The 20,851-nt window shown below is 53.1% G+C and overlaps 1 protein-coding gene across 2 annotated transcripts; it reads left to right on the forward strand.

The window, feature by feature from the left end:
- Positions 1–1,160: 1,160 nt before the first annotated feature.
- ACVR1B (activin A receptor type 1B) lies at positions 1,161–20,529 on the forward strand. Of its 2 annotated transcripts, XR_007891717.1 has the most exons (10): positions 1,161–1,306; positions 10,231–10,470; positions 11,711–11,959; positions 13,280–13,510; positions 13,837–14,004; positions 14,556–14,712; positions 15,194–15,318; positions 16,147–16,277; positions 17,086–19,602; positions 19,668–20,529. XR_007891717.1 is itself a non-coding variant. In XM_051641462.1 (9 exons), the coding sequence occupies exons 1-9, from the start codon at positions 1,186–1,188 to the stop codon at positions 17,209–17,211; spliced, it is 1,548 nt and encodes a 515-aa protein (XP_051497422.1). In that variant the 5' UTR covers positions 1,161–1,185; the 3' UTR covers positions 17,212–20,529. The 2 variants fall into 2 exon arrangements, 1 of the variants encoding a protein (XP_051497422.1); XM_051641462.1 differs by having other exon boundaries at positions 17,086–20,529.
- The last annotated feature ends 322 nt before the right edge of the window (positions 20,530–20,851 follow it).

A 20,851-nucleotide genomic window follows, 5' to 3' on the forward strand; every position in this document is an offset into this window, starting at 1 on the left:
TTGGGGTGCCCAGCAGGGCTTTGGGGTGCTCAGCAGAAGTTTGGGTGCTTAATCCAGAACTTGGGGTGCTCAGCAGGGCTTTGGGGTGCTCAATTCAGAGCTTGGGGTACTCAGCAGGAGTTTGGGGTGCTCAATCCAGAGCTTGGGGTGCTCAGCAGGGTATTGGGGTGCCCAGAAACGTTTTGGGGTGCCCAGCAGGGCTTTGGGATGCTCAGCAGGGCTTTGGGGTGCCCAGTAGCGTTTTGGGGTGCCCACCGGGTGCTGGGGTGCTCATCAGGCTTTTGGGGTGCCCAGCAGGGCTTTGGGGTGCCCAGCATGGTGTTGGGGTGCTCACTCCGTGGTGCCCTGCCCAGGGTTTGAGGCGCCCAGACCCGTGTCTGTGTGGGGGGGGGGCCGAGTCCATCTTTGGGGGGGGTGGGGGTGCTCCACCTTCCTCCCCCCTCCGCCTCTTTGCACCCCCCCGCCTCTTTGCATCCCACCTTTCCCCCCCCGCCTCTTTGCACCCCCACTCCCCCTTCAGCCTCTTTGCACCCCCACTCCCCCCCATCCTCTTTGCACCCCACCTTCCCCCTCCCCTTTGCACCCCCACTCCCCCCCATCCTCTTTGCACCCCACCTTCCCTCCGCCTCTTTGCACCCCCACTCCCCCCCGCCTCTTTGCACCCCACTTTCCCCCCACACCTCTTTGCACCCCCACTCCCCCCCCGCCTCTTTGCACCCCACCTTTCCCCCCCGCCTCTTTGCACCCCCACTCCCCCCACCTCTTTGCACCCCCACTCCCCCCCCGCCCCTTTGCACCCCACCTTCCCCCCCCTTTGCACCCCACCTTCCCCCCCCCTTTGCACCCCCACTCCCCCCCCCCTCTTTGCACCCCCACTCCCCCCCCCTTTGCACTCCACCTTCCCCCCCCCCTTTGCACCCCCCCCGCCTCTTTGCACCCCACCTTCCCCCCCCCCCCCCGCCTCTTTGCACCCCCACTCCCTCCCCCCTCTTTGCACCCCCACCTCCCCCCCCCCCCCCCCAACTCTTTGCACGCCCCCTCCCCCCTCCCCTCCCAGGCGGGGCGCGGCCCCTCCCCCGGGCAGCGCGCGGCCCCTTTAAGGCTGGCCCCGCCCCCCGGGCCGCGCGCCGCTCGCCCCTCCCGCCGCGCTGGGGGCCGCTCGCCACCGAGGCCGCGGCGCTCGCCATGGCCGCCCCCTCCCCGCCGCCGCCGCCGCCGCCGCCGCCCCGCTCCCCTCGCCCACCGCCGCCCACCGCCCTCCTGCTGCTCTCCGTGCTCCTGGCCGGGCCGCTCGAGGGGGCCCGCGGTGAGTGGAGAAGCCCCCCCCGGGGCCGGGCCCGCGGCGGGCACAACATGGCGGCGCGGCGCCCCGCCCCCGCCGTGAGGGGAAATGGGGGGTTGTGAGGAAGGGGGTGGTGAGGGGAGTTGGGGGGGGGGGGAGATCGAGGAGGGGGAGGTGGTGCGGGGGGGGTTGACGGGGGGGGGGGAGCGGGGGGGGTGGTCTTGAGGGGAAGCGGGGGGGGGGGGTCGTGAAAGGAACCGGGCGTCGATGAGGAGAAGCGGGGAGGGGGCTGGGTTGGGGGGCTCTGAGGAGAAGCGGGGAGGGGGTGGGTTGGGGGGCGCTGAGGAGAAGCGGGGGTGGGGGCTGGGTTGGGGGGCGCTGAGGAGAAGCGGGGAGGGGGCTGGGTTGGGGGGCGCTGAGGAGAAGCGGGGAGGGGGCTGGATTGGGGGGCGCTGAGGAGAAGCGGGGAGGGGGCTGGGTTGGGGGGTGCTGAGGAGAAGCGGGGTTGGGGGGCGCTGAGGAGAAGCGGGGTTGGGGGCAGGGGTGGGCCTGGGCCTGGATTTGAGGTGGGCCCGGCGAGGGGGGGGCGGGGGTGAGACATCAGGGGGGGTTCAGTGAGGAGTAAGGGGGTGCGAGGGGGTTTGGGGGCCCTGGGGGGTTTGGGGTGGGGGTGTGGGGAGAGGGGAGCTTGGAGAGGGAAGGGGGGGGGGGGGTTCAGTGTGAGGAGGAGGAATTGGGGGGGATCTATGGCGTGGGGGGGGGGTCGAGGAGACATCAAGGGCCTCGTGTGGGGTTGGGTCTGGTAGCACCGAGCCCCTGGGGTCGAGCTTGGCCAGGGGGGGATTTGCTGGGGTGTGTGGTGTGAAGGAGACCCTGGAGTCTGGGGAGGGAACGCGACCCTGTGCAGAGGGGAGAGTGACATGTCCGGAGGGGCAGCAGAACTGGGGGTGGGGGTCAGGGGGGCAAGGGGATGCGCTGAGGAGGCACAGCCTCGGCTTTGGCTGGGAAGAGAACTGGGAATCTTCCAGCCTGTCTGTGGGGCGAAGAAAACTGGAAATTTGTGGGGTTTTACCCAGAGTGAGGAAGAACTGGGGGGGGGGATGTTGGGGGGCTGGGTGCGTTGGTCACCCTGGAAAGCAGGAGCTTGGTGTGGGGCAGGAGCAGGGGGGATGGAGCAGCCCCTGGGTGGGAAGTGCCACCAGGTTGTTGCTGAGCCTTGGTCAGATCTGGGGAGTTTGTGGCCTCTTCCCGTCGGGCTGTTGAGCTGGCTGAGGGGGGTGGGTTTCAACAGCCCCCCCCATGCACCAGAGATTGTCGCGTGTGCTTAATATGCAGCCTCTGTGGATCTGTGGAGGGTTGTGGGTTTGTGGGGTTTTTTTTTAAAAGAAACCTTTCTAAAACCCTGCGCCTGTGGATTTTAACAACTGTAAATATTTGTTTGGAGGGAGGTGAGTGAGGGAAAACTCTTTGTTTCGGTTGTTTGTTCTGTGTTTTCTTCACCTGGGGAGGAGGGAAGGGTTGGGGGTGCAACCACTGCTGCTTCCTGGGAGAAGAGGGATCAGCTCCAGGTTTTTAAAGTGACTGGGCCTTTTCCCCAGAGCTGGATGGACCCAGAGCATCTCTTGAGCACCTTTTGGCAGGGTCAGAGCAGGGGTCGTGGCAACAGCCCCTCAAGGTTCCGTCCCTCTGTGGCTATCGAGGGCAATCACTGCTTGTGTAACACTGGTACCTGTTCCAACAGGAACCACGCTGAAACATTTTTCTCCTCCCCAGCCCTTCTCACTGTTCTCTGTTACCAACTGTCAGAAGCTAATAACTCTGTGTGTGTGCAGATCTGGACTTGTTAGCTGCAGAAAATGACTTTAAACCCCACTCGGGCAGTAGGTTAGGGGTGTTATTTGTGAGTAGTGGTTTTAAACTGGAAGAGGGGAGATTTAGGTTGGACATCAGGAAGAAATTCTTCACCATGAGGGTAGGAAGGTGCTGGAACAGGTTGCCCAGGGAGGCTGTGGAAGCCCCTTCCCTGGAGGTGTTCAAGGGCAGGTTGGATGAGGCTTGTGCAGCCTGGGCTGGTGGGAGGTGTCCCTGCCCATAGCGGGGAGGTTGGAACCTGATGATCTTTAAGGTCCCTTCCAGCCTTCACCGTTCTGTGATCTGGTAACACAGATGTGCTTTGGGGGAGAGTGGCTGGGCTTTGTTTTAAAATAAAGTAAGGTCCAGCCTCCAGAAGGTGTTTCAGCTTCTCTGTGATAAATAGCAAAACAGGACCAAGTGCAACTCGTGGCACATCTGCTCTCAGACTTTCACTTCACATTTTATACACAGCTGGTGTTTATTAAAAAGAAATATATTAAATAAATAAACAGGAAAGGGCCCATTGAGTGTGTGTGTGTGTCTCTCCTGGAAACTCAGCTGACTGTCAGTGCTTTGATTACTGGGCCCTGGGTGCTGGGTATTATTTCCTCTCAGGACAGGCCACACGTTTCTAGCCAGGCTGCCTGATGAAAGGTGTGAGCTCAGCCTGGCTCCAGGGACACAAGGAAGCTTGGGAGCAGGGACTCAAAACCCTGGGAATTGTTTGCTGCTCGAGCAGCCATGATGCACACTCAGCTTGCTCCTCAGCCAGCAAGGGCTGCCCTGGCTGTGGTACTTTATACCAGAGATCCCAACAGCTGCTGATTTCAGGGGAGGTTGGGAAAAACCATCCTCATTTCTGCAGGGCTTGGGAGCTGGGAACCTCCGTGTGCGTTGGTAAAGGGAGTAGAAAACACCCCACAGCTCCTTCCTTTAAAAAAAGGGGGAAAAAATGGTTCCAGGATGGTTGTAGGTAGCCTTTGTTTGCCTGCTTGAAAGAAAGCAGAAGAACCCTGGGGGGAACAGTCTTGGCCCAGCAGATTTTATTATTAACACCTGCTTAAAATATTTACCCGGTTAAATCAGGCAAACTCTGCCTGGTCCATAAGTTACATCTTACAACTTTCCAAGAAAGACTTCTCTAACTGGAAATTAAAAACAGTGTCCAACAAGCATTCTTGAACTCCTTCAGCTCCTTGGCCAGACAGTTTGGGCTGGTGGTTTTGTTTTTTTTTTCCCTGGGTACTCCAGTTGCTGCCAGCACTGGATGCTCCGGAAATGGCTCTTGCGAAAGGAGTGAAGTAAAACGTCAGTTCTCTTCACAGCAAGCAAAGTTCACTGGGTGGTGACCAGTGGAAATATGTTCTCCACCACACAGCCAGCATGGTTATCAGAGCACCCAGAAGGAATTGCTCCTCTTGAGGGAGAAAGCAGCTTTTACAGGGATGAAACCTTGGCTGGGCTGAGCCTGTAGGGTCAGAGCCTCGTGTGCAAGGAGTCCTTCAGGGTGGGAGCTCTCTTTTGTCATAGAATCATGGAATGGGTTGGAAGGAACCTTAAAGATCATCTAGATCCAACCCCCCTGCATTATTTGAGTTATTTAAACCACTGGCTTTCCTGCCTTCTTTCTCATTGTGGACCCATGTCTTTTATTTTTTCACCAGACATTAAAGCCCCTCAATGAAGGGTTTTCTGGCACTTGCTGCCTCCTGTGGCCTTCTTAGAAGTACCCTGTGGGCTGCTGAGTGTTGCAATAGAGGCTGTGTGTTCAACAGGGTGGTGTTTAGGCTGTGAAAAAGCACGTGCCAGTTGTCTGAGAGCACAGAGCATTGGTTTAAGAGTCCTGGAAACCATCAGTGAGGACCTGTGCACCAAGGGCTCTGCAGGGCTTCCTGCCGCAGGCCTGGCACAGAACGGGTGGCTCCTCAACTGGTTTCCTAACAAGTTAAAACACAAAATAGGTGTCAGACCAGAGCCTGGAGAGGGAGTTTGGAGCCATATGTCTGTTTTCTGAGTTGAAGAGCAACAGCAGCAGAAATGTCAAGGCTTCTTCTAATTAACCTATTAATGATGAGACTCCTGTCAATTCGCCTATTTAAAATTCATTTAGAAGCTCTCCTTTTGTGTTACTTGAGCAGAGGCAGGGAAAGTTCTTCACTTCAGAGGTGAGAGTGTGTTCTTCCTGCCTTTTTTTTTCCATTTGATGTGTTTTCTAGTCAGCTATGCTGTGTTCATGTCAGGTTCAGCCTGTGCCAGGGGACTGCAGCCAGCCTGAAAAAGTTGAGGCTCTTGTTTCTGACTTTAAATATCCTGGTATAATTTTTAGTTTCTGGATGACTTGAGTGAAAGTGCTTTTTTTCATACTGCTTTGCAGCTAATTTTAACTCTGTTTCATTTAGCAGCAGCGGGTCAGTAGATTTCATAAGCACCAGCAAGGAGCAGAAGGGATGTTGAGCTCCAAAAGCAGGAGCAGTGGATGGGGCAGCGAGATGTGGGAGAGGCTGGAGGTGCTGGGGCTGTGTCTGCAGAAGGGCAAATCCATAATTGTTCCTTCAGCTCCTCTGTAAGGAAACAGGGGCAGTGTGAGCATCCAGAACTGGCCTTGCACTTGACTTTGGAGGCAGTGGGTGTTGGTGAGCTGACTCTGGGGCTTGGAGAAGGTGGATATTTTGGACTGGGATATCTTGGATAGGGTTGTAGAGATCCCAGCTGTTGACTGCAGGCAGCAGGAGAATCGAGGTGGATTTACTTTCCATTATGTTCATATATGATATATCCATCACATTCATATAATGGAAAGTAAATCTTTGTTTTTAAGGTCTTCATCCAACAGCTCAGAGTGTCCTGGGGAGGTATGTTTCTGAAGGAGGAGCAGGAAGGGACTCCTGGAATAGACCTCCACTCCCTTGCCACAGGGGAATGGATTTTACTCCTACCCTGCTCTTGGGCAAAACACTCTGTGATAAAGGTTATTCTTGATCTATTGCAGCACAGCATGCAGGGCAACACTGAAAGGTATTTTGTTCTCCCAAGCATGTTTACACATGTCCCTCTTCATTAGGGCATCTAAAGAAGGAGCAGAGGTACAAACCCAATTGTTTTCTATTCCTCTTGCTAACATTATGCTGCAGCAGCATTAAAACATCACGACCAGATTGGGTCTCATTAAGTTAGGTGCTGTGCAGAGACATAATAAATTGCAGCTCCTGTTCCAGAGCCTCACAAAGGCTCACAAGTCAGAGGAATCATTGTTCTTTCCAGCCTCGATTCACACTGTTGAAAAAGAACAGCAGCTCACAATCCCTGCAAAAATCTGTTTATCTGGTAAATACGTGGGTGGTTATTGGCAGTTTCAGCAATGATCATCCTCGGGTTCATTATCTTGGTACATCTTGAGCAGGTAGCGCTTTACCCCGAGAAAATGTCACCTCATGTAGCTCAGCTTCAGGAGATCTTGGAAGATCTATTCCAAAAAGGTGGTTAACACCACGATGTTAGATTTTGCAGTGAAACTTTCCCCTGTCTGGCTGCACAGACATCTTGACACATGGATCCTGTGCGAGAGGAACGTGTGCAGAACGGGCTCGGATCGTTGCTTGGGAAAAGGGGAATGTTCTTTCTTTCTCAGAGCTTTGTGTTTTGGTTTCCCTGCAGCCCAGAGCTCTAATCCACAGCCCCCAGCCTGTTTGGTTGGATTCATTTTGTATAATGGGGAATTTCTCTTGCTTTTCTCTGCTGTGGAGGGATGTGGACACCCCTGTGCCCTGGGTTCCTGCTGGGAACGATCCTGTTGTTCCCGTGAGCCTCGCTGGGCACCTCTGGGGAGCTGAATCCCCTCTTGGGCTTGAAGGAGCACCCAGCCTAGCATCTGAGCCCTGGGGTGCCTTTGTAGAGCATGAAGGAGAGTTTGCCTTTTGCCAATGCCAACTGAGCAGGTTTTAGGACCAGGATAGGGACCAGCACCGGTCTGGCTTGTCTGGGCCGCAGGTGTCATGACCGCCCGTGCTCTGCCTTGGGTTAGAGCACAGCAAGGGTTTGACCGACCTGCTCCATCTCCTGGGGAGAACAAAGCTTTCATTCTGAGGACCTAAGCTCAGCATTAGGCTTGTTTAAACAACTTCTGTGCAGGGCTGGGTTTGTCTCTGAGCAGAAGGGAGCGAGGAGCAGATCGAGCCGACGCGGCAGCGCCCTGGGTGCAGACTCATCCCCAGGGCTCGGTGAGAGGGGAGCTCACTGCTCTTTTGTTTCCCTTTGCTCCATCTATTTTTCTTCACCCCAGTCGGTTTCTATTATTAAGCAGATTATATGTTTTGCTCAATAGGAGCTTTTCTTCCCAAATAAAAAAGAATGCTGGTGGCATGAAAAATGCTTTTATGGGCTCCTGCCTCCTTCACCCAGGCGTCCCCAGCTGCTCTCAGAGATGCCCAGTGAGGGGCTCTACCAACCTGTCCATTTTCTGACCCCCCCACCCCAAGGGAAACAGCAGTTGCTTTTCCCTGGCTTCTGGTCTTACTGATACGAGAAGAATTTTCCCTTCTGGTTAATCAGACTTGAACCCACATGGGTTGCCTTGTAGTTCTCTCTGCCAGAAGCTCCTGGTGCAGACGGGCCTTTCCACCCTGGCTCGAGCTGCAGCCCTGGCAGTGGGTGATGGGGGGGAACATGGCTGTAGTGATGGTAGACATTTATCCTGGGCTTTTTCATAATAAAAATAGTACCCCCTCCCCTAGGAGGAAACTTCTGCTTTCTGTTCAGAGCAGATGAGATCTTACTCCATCCCTGGGGTCTGGTATCATACCTTGCAGGTAAACTGATTTCTTTCTTTTTATTTTTTTAATTCTACAAATGAATCTGAGCAGATAGAACCAGCTCCTCTGCTTCCCTCCTCAGAGAGATGTTTAGTTTCAAGCCAGATACTTGAATAAGAAGTTTACAAAGCCAGTTTTATTAGTGCATTGAAGTGTTTTGTTTACTTTTGAGGTTCTGGAAGGAAAACTGCCGTAGCCTAGATCTTGGGTTTGAGACCTTAGAAATGAGCCTAACAGGAACCAGGTTCAGTTTTGCTGTATCCAAATCAAGTTGAAAAGAGCATGATGAAATGCGTGTGGTTTAAACGTTTTTAATTTGTACCTTGAATTTTTGATAAAGTAATAAAGGAGATGCTTTAAAACACTATTTCCTTTTAAGTACACTTGAAGGTAGGAATGTGCCCTGGCTGCTCTTCCCTATCTCATGTTTTCATAAAACCTTCATTATAATCACCCTTTGTTCCCCCCAGGTGTGTGTATTTTTCAGAGGAATTGTCTTTTCTGTGCACTGGGAAGCTCTGCACTCAGAGCTATTTGCCAGGTTGAGCATTAGTGGGTTTTTTCCTTTCATTATAAACTTTCCCCTTAAAAACTTCTATCATTGAAGGGCTCGGTGCTCTCAACCCTTCTCAATATGGTTCTGCCCTAGAGTCTTCCCTGCCCATTTTCTTGTTCAATGTCCCTTTTCCTTGGCCTGTGCAGAGGCCAAGCTACAGAGTAATAAGCCACATTTGCTCATGATGCTTTTTAAAGACATCTCACTTAACAGCTCTTCTGGCTTTTACTTGCTTTTTACTGCTTCTGCAGCTTGAAATCTGTTGGTTCAAAACTCCCCAGCCTCTGTGTTCAGCCTGGCTGAAACTCTGCAGCCCACCCCTGAGCTGCTGAGCAGCTCACAAGGACAGCTGGGAAACGAGGAGCACAGTGTCCAGAGAGAATTAAGTGAATTGTAATGCAATTAGCCTAACTGATTTTCCTAGGACACTGGAGATAAGGGATAATGGGTGTCTTCCTCCTGAACAAACCCTGCAGTTGATCAGGACCTGCTCATTTTTCCTTAAGCCCCAGGTAACATGTCCCCAGTGTCCCCAGCAGTGTGACCATGTGCTGACTAGGAGCAAGAGGCTCTTCCAGTGCCGAGAATATCCTGGAATGCTGATTCTCCTGAAACCTGCTGGTTGCCAGAGGTGACTTGGCTGAGGCCTCGGTGTTTCCCTTGCCCCACGGGAAGGTGCCTGACACACACAAGTGACAGTGACTTTCCTCTCTATCTTTAAACCAAGAGGGCAAAGCAGACGTAGAGGATTTTATCTGTCGGGCTGGGGAGAGTTAACTGTGGTGCTTGTATCTTTTTCAAACACTTCATCAGACTCTCTCTACCTGAAAGACCATTTCTGCAGCGGGTAGGTACATGTTCCTGAATCCCTCAGGGGAGGCTGGAAGATCTGATGAAAGCTGAAGAAAATCCTGCCTGCTGCTAAACAAGCCCCACCCTTCTTCTTGACATTGTTGGATTCTCTCTTTGTTCCCAAGGATGGAGATGCCTGGGGATTTGCTTACAGTTTTTCAGGCAGCTTGAGAAAAGCACAATGACAGCTGGGAGGTGGAAAAATGTGGGAATCTGCCTCCAAGTTTCTCCTTTGCTCTGTACCCAAATAATCTTCCCAGCGAGCGGGCAAAAAGCCAGGAGTGTATTTGACCCAAGGTAGTGTCTCGGATCAGGAAAGTGGTTACTAAGTAAGTGACTGATCTCGTTGGGTGTGCATGTTTGGCTTGTGTAGTTGGTTTGGATTGGTTTTGTTTTCTCATCTGCCAACTGCTTGTTGTCTCTCAGGAACTGGGGTGGTCACCCCTTTGCTAAAGCTGGTGCTGGGCAGAGCTGGGGAAGACTGGACAGCAAGTGTGGGTGAAATCAAGTCTAGCAGTCTGAGTAATTGTTGTTTTCAGTTTTGTGTTCTGACCCCAGACTGGGTTGGGAGTGGATCTTGGTCAGATCTAGCCTAGTCTGCAGGGATGACTTGGGTCACCTCTGTCATTGGTTGCAATATGGGCAGGAAAAAAGGCTGTTGTCTTCTGGAAAGGCTCCTCTGCTTCCACGGTGTGTTTTGGGCTTTGATGGTTCTGAAATACTGAGTAGGGCTTGTTCTGTTTCTGAGTCTTAATTCCTAAGCCGAAGAACAGCCCATTCCCTCTGAAATGGGAAACATAAGGAAGGAAGTTTTCTCTTGTCTGAGCAGTTGGTCCCTGCTGGGTTTTAAGGCCATGGTCTTGGTTTGGTTCCTGCAGCTTTGACATGTTTGTGCTCCGACTGCAAACAAGCCAACTCCACGTGTGAGACGGATGGTGCCTGCATGGTCTCAGTCTTCAACCTGGATGGGGTTAAACATCACGTTCGGACCTGCATTCCTGAAGCAAAACTGATTCCTGCTGGGAAACCCTTCTACTGTCTGAGCTCAGAAGATCTGCGCAATACTCACTGCTGCTACTCTGATTTTTGCAACAAAATTGATTTAATGGTTCCCAGTGGTGAGTAGAGAGCTAAATAAATTGTCTGTTTGAAGTGGGGAGGAGAGAAACTCCCTGCTTGGGACTGGGAATAAGGAGTTCTCAGCCCTGTTTTCACTTCTTCCCTTAGGTTACTGTGTGAACTTGAGCACTTGGTTTATTTCCTTGATCTTTAAAGTGGAAATAATAACAAACTACATCAAATTAAGATGTGAAGTTGCTTGAACTCCCCTGTGGATGACAAAATGTCACCAGATGATGAGGTTGTCCTTCAGGGTAGGAGAAGCTTCCAAAGTTTAGGGGTTTTCTTTCCCCACCAGCACTTAATAGCTCCATGTCCTCTCACCAAGCCCTGCTTTCCTGCAGCCCTGTTCATCTGCAGTTAAATACAAACCTCTGCTGTGTGATGCTGGGTGCCAGCAGGGGGCTGGGGACCCTCTGTTTTCCCTGGGTACAGCTCAGATCCCTGGTCTGGCTCTGGGCTGGGCTGTAGCCTGCCTTTTATGAGGTAGAGTGGCTTTCCTTGAGGACTGCACATCTTTCCAGTGATGAGCCATCAGTGGGAGAAGTTGCAGCAGGTTCATAGTAAAGTGTGTGGGGTGGAGGGGAGCCCAGACTGTGGAGAGATGAAGAGGAAGGAGCCCTGCCTTGGAGTGAGGGTGTGGGAAACGTCTGCTGCTCTCAGATTCCTGGGACACAGAGGGCATGCAGTGCTTCCTCACACCTCCCTGCCCTCTGTTCCGGGCTGGTATTTGGGGGGGTGTATGAAGACTGTGGGATCCATTCTCCCTGGGCACACTGGGGAAGTCTTACCTGTTCTCAAAAAGGCAACTAATTGTTGGCTCCAGGTGTGAGTCTCCTCTGGTTGTTGAAGGGGGAAGGGGGAAAAGAAGTGAGTCCTTAGTGACTGTTTCTTTTCTTCTCCCACTTGAGGAGTTCAGGTGGGGGGTAAAACACAGCCTTTTGTAGCAAATTCAGCCCAGAACAGGGTCCTGTCATCTTTCCAACAGCAAGTGCCATAACCACTGATGCCCCATCCTCTTTTGGGGGCTTGAGCTGTCATCTGCCTGCCTGAGGACTTGATCAGTCCCATGTTAGCTGTTACTTGCTGTGTCTTCTAGCATCCTGGAACAGCAAGCAAAGATTGTCCAGACTCTGAGGGGATAATTAAAACACCAGCAGAAAAAACCTTAAAGAACACTTGTGAAGGGGTAGGGATTTTCTGAAAGTGTGTGTTTTTTCTCTTCCCTTTCTTCTCAAGGACACCTGAAGGATAATGAACCCCCGTCGAGCTGGGGTCCTGTGGAGCTGGTGGCAGTGATTGCTGGACCTGTCTTCCTGGTGTTTGTTGTCATGATCATTGTAGTCTTTGTTTTTCACCACCACCAACGGGTCTATCACAACCGTCAGCGGCTGGACATGGAAGACCCCTCTTGTGAAATGTGCCTGTCGAAGGATAAGACCTTGCAAGATCTAGTCTACGATCTCTCCACCTCTGGCTCTGGCTCAGGTATGGAGAAATGACTGGAATGAGAAGTTGTGGTTGTCATGGAGTGGCCTGTTCTGGGCTCCTGGTTGCCACAGCTTGGAGGCCCTTGCCCTGCCATGAGTCACAGGAGGGTGTGTTCCACACTGTGGCCCCGTGTCAGTGCTCAGGCCAGGTGAGAGCAACAGTTCAGCTCCTCCTTAACTGCTGGTGTGTAATAATAGTAGTTCTGTGCAGCTTCCCTCCTTTTCTGCCAGAGGATCTGACATCTGTTTCAGATTCGGCCTGGGAGCTGGGTTTGGGTTGGAAACAGACATGAACTGCTCAGCTGTGGGTTGTTTGCTTTCCAAGGAGGGTGCAGGATGTCACCTGCCCTGAAAGGAGATTATTCCCAGAATAGGCAGGGAAGTCATCACTGAATCCGTGACTCTGAACTAGGAAAGCAGTTAGGCTAAAAAAAAACATGAATTTTGCAGCAGCTGGAAACTATAGGAGAATCCACAGAGACAGAGAATGTAACAACCTGAATTTAACCAGGGAACAAACCTTTAGCACCACATCTGCTATTTATAAAATGTTTGGGGATCTCTGCTGTGCCTCCTCTCAGCATGTGAGCTCTGTACTTCACCTAAGAGGTGGCAGTTCTGTTAGGACCTTTCTGAAGGAGAGTTCTGGGGTTTGCTGCTTCTGAGCAGAGTTTGTCTTCAGTGAGCTCCATTCTTTGCATATTCTGAAGTTCCTTTGATCTGTTCCTGCTGCTCTGTGCCTGGTCACTGGGGCTTTACAAGCTGCTGCCAAGCCATGAGCAGGTGCTGCCCCAGCAGCCAAACAGCACGTCCTGCACAGGACCTACCACCATTTGCTGGTTTGGGTCTGGCTTAGGCTGCTGCTTGTTACAAAACTTAGAGCCATCTGGGTCTGGTGATGCTCAACTTCAGGCTTGGGGCTTTCAGGAGTGACAAGTTCTGGCTGCCCCATCCCTGGAAGTGTTGAAGGGCAGGTCGGATGGGGCTCGGAGCAGCCTGAGCTGGTGGGAGGTGTCCCTGCCCATGCAGGGGGGGTTGGAACTGGATGGTTCTTTAGCTTATGGGAAGGTTTGGGTTGGAAGGGACCTTAAAGACCACCCAGATGATCCCACTAGATGATCTTTTAAGTGGCTGCCCCATCCCTGGGAGTGTCCAAGGGCAGGTTGGATGGGGCTCAGAGCACCCTGGGTTGGTGGGAGGTGTCCCTGCCCTTGCAAGGGGGGCTTGGAACTCGATGATCTTTAAGATCCCTTCCAACTCAGACCATTCTGTGATCCTACTGCTCCACAGCTTCATTCTCCCAATTCCCCCTCCGCAGGTTTGCCGCTCTTTGTCCAGCGGACGGTGGCTCGGACCATTGTCCTGCAGGAGATCATTGGCAAAGGCCGCTTTGGGGAGGTCTGGCGTGGCCGCTGGCGCGGTGGGGACGTGGCTGTCAAGATCTTCTCCTCCCGTGAGGAACGTTCCTGGTTCAGGGAGGCAGAGATCTACCAAACCGTCATGTTGCGCCACGAGAACATCCTGGGATTTATCGCTGCCGATAACAAAGGTAACCAAAGGTCCCAGCCCACAGGCTGCCCCGGGGAGCTGCACTTCCATCCAAGGGTTAAGGAAAGCTGGCAGCTGCCTCTCAGGTAGCTCCAGGTGGGAATGTTTCTCTGCTGCTGTTGGGAGCTGAGCTGCTGCCTCAGCTGTGCCCCACACAGTCCTGTTTGGCCTTCAAGGTCTTCACCTTATTTGCCCCCGAGGGAGCTGTTGAGCTGCAGCCTTACCCCGCAGCCCTCCCCTGCACCACGGGGTGCTGGGTGGTCCTGTGCCCTCCCCGTGTGTCTGAGCACAGGCTCTTCCCTTTCCTCTTCCATCTGCTCTTTCCAGATAATGGGACGTGGACTCAGCTCTGGCTTGTCTCTGATTACCACGAGCACGGGTCCCTCTTTGACTACTTGAACCGCTACACAGTGACCATCGAGGGGATGATCAAGCTTGCCCTGTCTGCTGCCAGCGGGCTGGCCCACCTGCACATGGAGATTGTGGGCACTCAGGGTAAGAGCAAAGCTTAGAAAGGGGCTGGGAATTCCTGAGAGGGAGGATAAAGCAGAATTGGTGAGAGGGAAACAGAAAAACACCGGCTGAGTCAGCCGTGTTCCTCAGGTCAGGATCAGCAGGAGGCTGAAGGATTGGTGGCTGCAGAGCAGGTGAACCATGTGCTGCCTCCGAGGGTTTAGAGCAGCATTTCACATCCCTGCCCTAAAAATTGACGCTGCTTGGGTGGGGTGTTGGTGCAGGCAGCAGCAGAACTGTAGACTTAGGCCCTCATCAACATGTTTGGTGCCGGGGACGATGGAGTTGATGTCCCTCTTGAGGCCTCTCCCTGGAACTGCATCAGCAGCGCCCGCATTGCCTGATGGAGCCTTTCTCTGCCGCAGCCTGTCAGCACGGCGCTGTTCCCAGTGCCCGACTGGATCCAAACAGGAAAATGTGTTGCAACACCGAGAGTGTAACTAACGCCCTGAAATCCGGTGCTGCCTCCGCGCCAGTTGGACGAACAGATTGCACTAGACCTTGACCCCTGCTACTTTTTCTTTCTCTCTCAGGAAAGCCTGGGATTGCTCACCGAGACTTGAAATCCAAGAACATCTTGGTGAAGAAGAATGGCACGTGTGCCATTGCTGACCTGGGCCTGGCTGTCCGGCACGATTCCGTCACCGACACCATTGATATCGCTCCCAATCAAAGGGTCGGAACCAAGCGGTAGGAGAACACGATGCCCAGCCAGTCGTTTGAGGGTGGTGGAGTGTGACTTGGAAATGCCTGAGCAATGGGTGAAATTCTCTGTCTGAAGCATTTCCAGGTGTCCCACAGAGGGGTTGTGCCCAGGTTGATGGCCCTGGATCTCCAGGTGTAGGAGACAGGTGTAGGCCAGCCACAGAAACTCAGCACCAGGGAGCTCAGATAACACTTGGCACCAGACTTGGCTTTCTCAGCAGCCTTTTTGGGACCTGTTCTCTAGGACCCCATGTGCTTTTGAATGTTTTTACCTCTTTCCAAACCTTCCGTTCCTTTTGAGTTACTCTGTTCACTCTGTTAGACCACGAGGCCCAGTTCTGTTCTGACTGAGGCTGCTCAGAGCAGAGCTTTGTCTGCTGGGAAGTGCTGGGTGGGAAAGCTTGCCATTCCATCTCCCATGGAATTCCCTCTCAAAATGACCATGCTGTTCTTTTCCCTTCCACAGATACATGGCTCCTGAAGTCTTGGATGAAACCATTAACATGAAGCATTTTGATTCATTTAAATGTGCTGATATCTATGCCTTGGGCTTGGTTTACTGGGAGATTGCTCGAAGGTGCAATGCTGGAGGTAATACCCTTGGAGTGCCCTGGCTCCCTCCTGGGCTTCCCAGCCTCAGTGGTCACTGTTGATGGGGTGGTGTGAGGTTTGAGGGGAGCTGGAGAGCTGGGGGAGGGGGTGAAGATGTAGGTTGGACATGAGGAGGAAATTCTTCCCTTTGAGTGTGGAGAGACCCTGGCCCAGGTTGCCCAGAGAAGCTGTGGCTGCCCCATTCCTGAAAGTGTTGAAGGGCAGGTTGGATGGGGCTTGGAGCAGCCTGGGCTGGTGGGAGGTGTCCCTGCCCATGCAGGGGGTTGGACTGGATGATCTTTAAGGTCCTTCCAGCCTAAACCAGTCTGGGATTCCTTGTCCATGAGCTGCTACTGATGGAGTTGACAGGAGTTGCCTGTGGTGGTGGTTCAGTCTGGCCCCTGTGGGGCTGGGAGGGTTAATGCTCTGGTGACTGCTGTTCCTGTGGATGGAGGTGGTGGTGCTGGTCTGGTGGTGACTTTCTTCCCCAGATCAGTGTCAATGAGTGTTTGGCAGCAGCGCAGACCCAGGCCTGTCCCAGCCCTCCTACCTTCACCCCAGTTGAGATCCCCTGCCCTCATGCTGGGAGCTGTGGATCCCAGTGCCCTGACTCTGTTCCAGTTCAGGCAGCTGCTTTTTATTTCCCTGAATTTTTCTTGTAGACTCAAATCCCAGATTCTTCTTTTCTGTTCTAAATAACTGCAAAGTGTTGACGCATCTCAGCAATGAGTCATGTAGTCCTGGGCAGGATCAGGCTGCCTTCAGTGAGCATTCTGCTGAGGTTCCCTCTTCTCCCAGGAGCTTCATTTCCCCTTCTCTGCCTTTCAGGTATCCATGAGGAGTATCAGCTTCCATATTATGACCTTGTACCCTCTGATCCTTCCATCGAGGAGATGCGGAAGGTCGTGTGTGACCAGAAATTACGACCTAATATCCCGAACTGGTGGCAAAGCTACGAGGTAAGGTCTGCTTTCATCTTCACACCCTTTTCCCCCTCCATAAGGTGAGTATCATAACTTGAGCTCTGATTCTGGGAGGTGTGGAGGGGTATATCAGACTGATTTGGGATTGAGGGAGAGGAGAGCAGCCCTGCGCAGAAGGATCTTGGAGTCCTGGTGGACAGTAAGTTAAGAAGGAGCCAGTGTTGTGTCCTTGTGGCCAACAAGGCCAGTGGGATCTTGGGATGCAGTAGGAAGAGAGTGGCCAGTAGGTCGAGGGAGGTTCCTAGTGAGGCCACATCTGGAGAACTGTGTTCAATTCCAGGCTCTCCAGTTCAAGAGAGGCAGGGAGCTGCTGGAGAGAGTCCAGGGGAGGGCAACAGAGATGACTGGGGGATTGGAGCGTCTCTCTTAGAGAGCTGGGAGTGACCAGCCTGGAGAGGAGGAGGCTGAGGGGAGACCTTGTTAGTGTCTCTAAATATCCAAGGGGCACGTGTCAGGAGGAGGGAGTCGGGCTCTTTCCAGGAGAGCCCAGCAATAGGACAAGGGGCAATGGGGATGAGCTGGAGCACAGGAAGTTCCCTCTGAACAGAGGGAGAACTTTCTAGAGCGGGTGTCCAGACCCTGGGACAGGCTGCCCAGGGGGGTGGTGGAGTCTCCTTCTCTGGAGACCTTCAAGCCCCACCTGGACGCAGTCCTGTGGAATGTGCTCCAGGGGGATCCTGCTTCAGCTGGAGGGGGGGTGGGTTGGGACTAGATGATCTCTTCCCAACTGGGATGATTCTGTGGTGCTGAGGGAGCCCTGACACTGCCCTGGTTCCTTGCCCAGGCGCTGCGGGTGATGGGCAAGATGATGCGGGAGTGCTGGTACGCCAACGGGGCCGCGCGCCTCACCGCCCTGCGCATCAAGAAGACCCTCTCTCAGCTCAGTGTCCAGGAAGATGTGAAGATCTAAGGCTCTTGAGTCCCAGCAGGGAGGAAACTGCACAAAAGCTGCCATCCTAGAGTAGACGTGTTGATGGAGGCCTACCTCGTGTTTCTGCCCAATCTACTGCTACCAACCAGACGGCGTGACCTTGCGGGCTGCTCGGTGGGGTGACGGAGCCGATGGAATTGCTCTCTTCCCTGCTTGGGTATGAAACAATCAGAAACCTTTTTGTGATCACCTCCTGGCAGCGTGGAGACTGGAGAGGGACTTCACCTGAGGGATCTCAGCCATGATGGTTAACTCTTTCTTTCTTTAATGGAAATCCCTGTCAAGTGCAGCGCGTGGAGCGCCCGGTGGCAGCGGCTGGGGCCGGGTGCTGGGAGTGGGAGTGGGAAGGGAAAGGGAAGTTTTTCTTGCCATACTCTGAGGATTTTTCCAGGGACTGGCACGTTAATGCAGGAGGAAAAAAAAAAAAAAAGAGAAAAAAAAAAAAAAGCATTTGCAAAACACATGGTGCTCCCTTCTGAGAGGCTGAGCCTGAGCAGTTGATCAGCTTCACGAAACCCGTTTCCCTCCTATTTTGTGGTGGTTTGTTTTTTTTCCTTAAGCTTGAAAAATCCCGAGCCCGACCCAGCGCCGGGGCTGTCGGTGTCTGCATGCGCGGGGCCGCGTGTCCCCTGTGCCTGTCACCTCCTCCCCTGGACCTGCAGTGTCTGCCCGTGGGGTGGCTCCTCTCTGTCCGTGCTTTCTGTGCATGTGCAAATAATCTGGAGTGTCCCCTCTTTTTTTTCATTTTGTTAGGGTTTCTTGTTTTAATTTGAGCTGTGCGTGCTGGTGCTCTCCTTGTTGAGTGGTGAGTGTTGTCTCCCTTGGACAGGCTGCTCCGGAGCAGACCCGTAGCTCTCCCATGGGTGCTGCAGGGACTTCCCATCAGGTTGCTTCACTGCCACCCCTTCTCCCTTTTGTTTTTTTATGAAGACAAAATAGATGAGGAACTGAGTTCACTCCTGGAATCCAGGGTTTTTTTTGTCTCGAGCCCCTGGGGTTTGTACTTCTTGGTAGGGTGGGAAGAGAGACCCAGGGTAGGGGGGAGATGCCACGGAGCTGGGGTGGGTGTCAGGGAGCAGGCACCGTGCCCAGCTGGAAGGACACCAGGCCCTGGGGAGCTGTGGGAGACTGTTTTCCCCTGGGAACACAATTCCCAAGGTGTCCCCATCCAGGTCCCCTGGGCAGAGCCCTCAGGTTCTGAGGTGAGGGCTGAGGGGGGTCTGCTCTGCACCCCGATGGGGTCCCCAGCACCTGGCAGGATCCCCCAGGGGCAGGTGGGCTGGGAAAGCAACATCCATCTTTTTAGTATACATATATAAATATCTCATAATCTGGAAGTGGCTTGTGTATAACTTGGAGGGTGGGGGGAACTGCATGAATTTTCTTTGGTTAAATGCTGAATTGGGGGAGGGGGGAGGGATGTAGTGTTGGTTTGACTGTGTCTGCAGCTGGGCCACCAAGTGGAAGTGGCTGAGGGTAGAGTCTGCAACCTGGGAAGTGCTGGTGGGTGGGTGGTTAGGTCAGTATCTACCATATATAACTCTTGAAGCCATAACTTTTAACTGGAGTGGTTTTGATTATTGTTTTGTTTTGTTTTAATTATTATTATTATTTCATGGGAGGGTCTGGATTTTAACTTTTTTTAATATTGTTAATTCTTTATAAGAGAAGAAAAAACAATCGAGAATTATTACCTCTTGACCTGTTTGTTTGTAAAGAAATCACTGCAAAAAAAAAACAAAAAAACAAAAACAACCAAAAAAAACCAACAAAAAAAAGGAAAGAAAAGAAAAGACAAAAAAGAAAAGACAAAAAAAAAAACCCAACCAAATGCACACAGCTCGATTTACACTGGAACTGTTTCTACTCAAACCTTGCTCCTGCTCTGTGAGGTTTCATCTCTGCTCCGGCCACCGGGGTGACCTGTTGTTGTTTTTAATTTTTAAGCACTCTGTTCCTGCTGTCTGTGTATCTGTCCATGTGTCTGTCTGGCCCCAGACTCCCTGTCTTGTCCGTGATTTGGTGTGAAGTGAGGAGTGTTGGGGTTGGTTTTATTTCAGCATTGTGTTTGGAGCCGTTTTGCATCCTGGCGTGGGGCTGAGCCTGGTTGGTGTCCAGCTTCCCCCCCTGCCCCTTTTGTTCTGGCTCCCAGAGCTTTCCCTGTGTCCCCAGGGTTGTGTGTCCCTCCCCCAAACCCTTCTGCATTTAGAACCCCAGGGTGTGGGTACCAAACCCCCCCAGGGACTCGGAGGCTGCTGCAGCAGGACCCTGGCCGTGGTTGGGGGCAAATCAGTGGCTGTGAAAGAGCACAGGAAGGTGCCTGGCACCGCTCGGTACAGATCCCCTGGGAGCTCCACGAGCTCCCCACGGGTACATATCCCCTGGAAGCTCCTCATGGGTACAGATCCCCTGGGAGCTCCACGAGTTCCCCACAGGTACAGATCCCCTGGGAGCTCCACGAGCCCCCCACAGGTACAGATCCCCTGGGAGCTCCAGGGGCTCCCCATGGGTACAGCTCCCCTGGGAGCTCTGTGGGCTCCCCACTGGTATGGCTCCCCCAGGGGCTCCCTATGGTTCTCCCATCCCCTGGGCTGTCCAGGACATTCCATCAGCTCCAGGACTTGCACTGACTCTCTTGCTCTCCCCTCAAGCTGTAGCCACACATGCACCTGCCTCAGCTCAACCCGTGGTGCAGTTTCAGCCTGGATGTGGTTGGAAGGGATTGAGAGCAGGACAGGGTGGCCCCTGTAAGCAGGAGGTGGTCAAAACCGAGGAGGATCTCAGGTGGGAACACTGACTATGTAGCATTTATCCAGCACTTTTCACACAAAGAGGTGCCAGGGAGGTGCAGGGCTCGCCCAGCTGCCTGGGAGCAAACATAGGAATTACTGCCCAGCTCAGAGGTGGCTGCAGCAGCCGTGATAAAAAACACCCCAATCCAGGGAGGTGAGGAGAAGGGAGTGAGGCCACAGCAGCTCCAGGCCAGGAGGGGGGATGGCAGATACTGGAGGGCAAACGGTGCTGGGGGAGGTGAGGAATGGAGCTTGTGCCCCTCGTCCGCGGCCTGGGGTGCACTGGGGTACGCTGGCTTCAGAACAGATCTCTTGGTACTTACCTGCCCCTTTTATTTGTTTGGGTTTGTATATTTTATTAGAAATGGACTGTAAAATAGCCACTTAGACACTTTACCTCTTCAGTATGCAAATGTAAATACGATGTAATATAGGATATCTTTTGTTTAATATAAACCAAGGCTGTCGATTTCTGCTGTACATTATTAAAAGTTCATTTTATTCATGTGAGGTGTTGGAGTCTCTGTTTGCTGTGAAGGGTTCCCTGTAGGTAGGAACTGAGGGGCAAGGATGGGCAGAGCTTTAAGGTCCCCAAGAAGGGAGCTGGTTTACCCAGAGCTAAAATAACCCCCCTGGGAATCCTGCTGGGCAGATCTTGGTGTGGGATATTCCCCATGTTGGTGGGATGCAGCTTCCATCTGCTCAGGAGGTGCCTCCATCGTAGCTGAGGTGAGACAAGGATGTGGCAGAGTGGAAATTCCAACCCATGCAGGGATGAGCAGCTGGAATTGGGTCTCACTCCCTCTCCAGGGGGTTGGGAATTGGAA

This window comes from Apus apus, chromosome 28, assembly GCF_020740795.1.
Source record: "Apus apus isolate bApuApu2 chromosome 28, bApuApu2.pri.cur, whole genome shotgun sequence".
Taxonomy (NCBI): Eukaryota; Metazoa; Chordata; class Aves; order Apodiformes; family Apodidae; genus Apus; species Apus apus.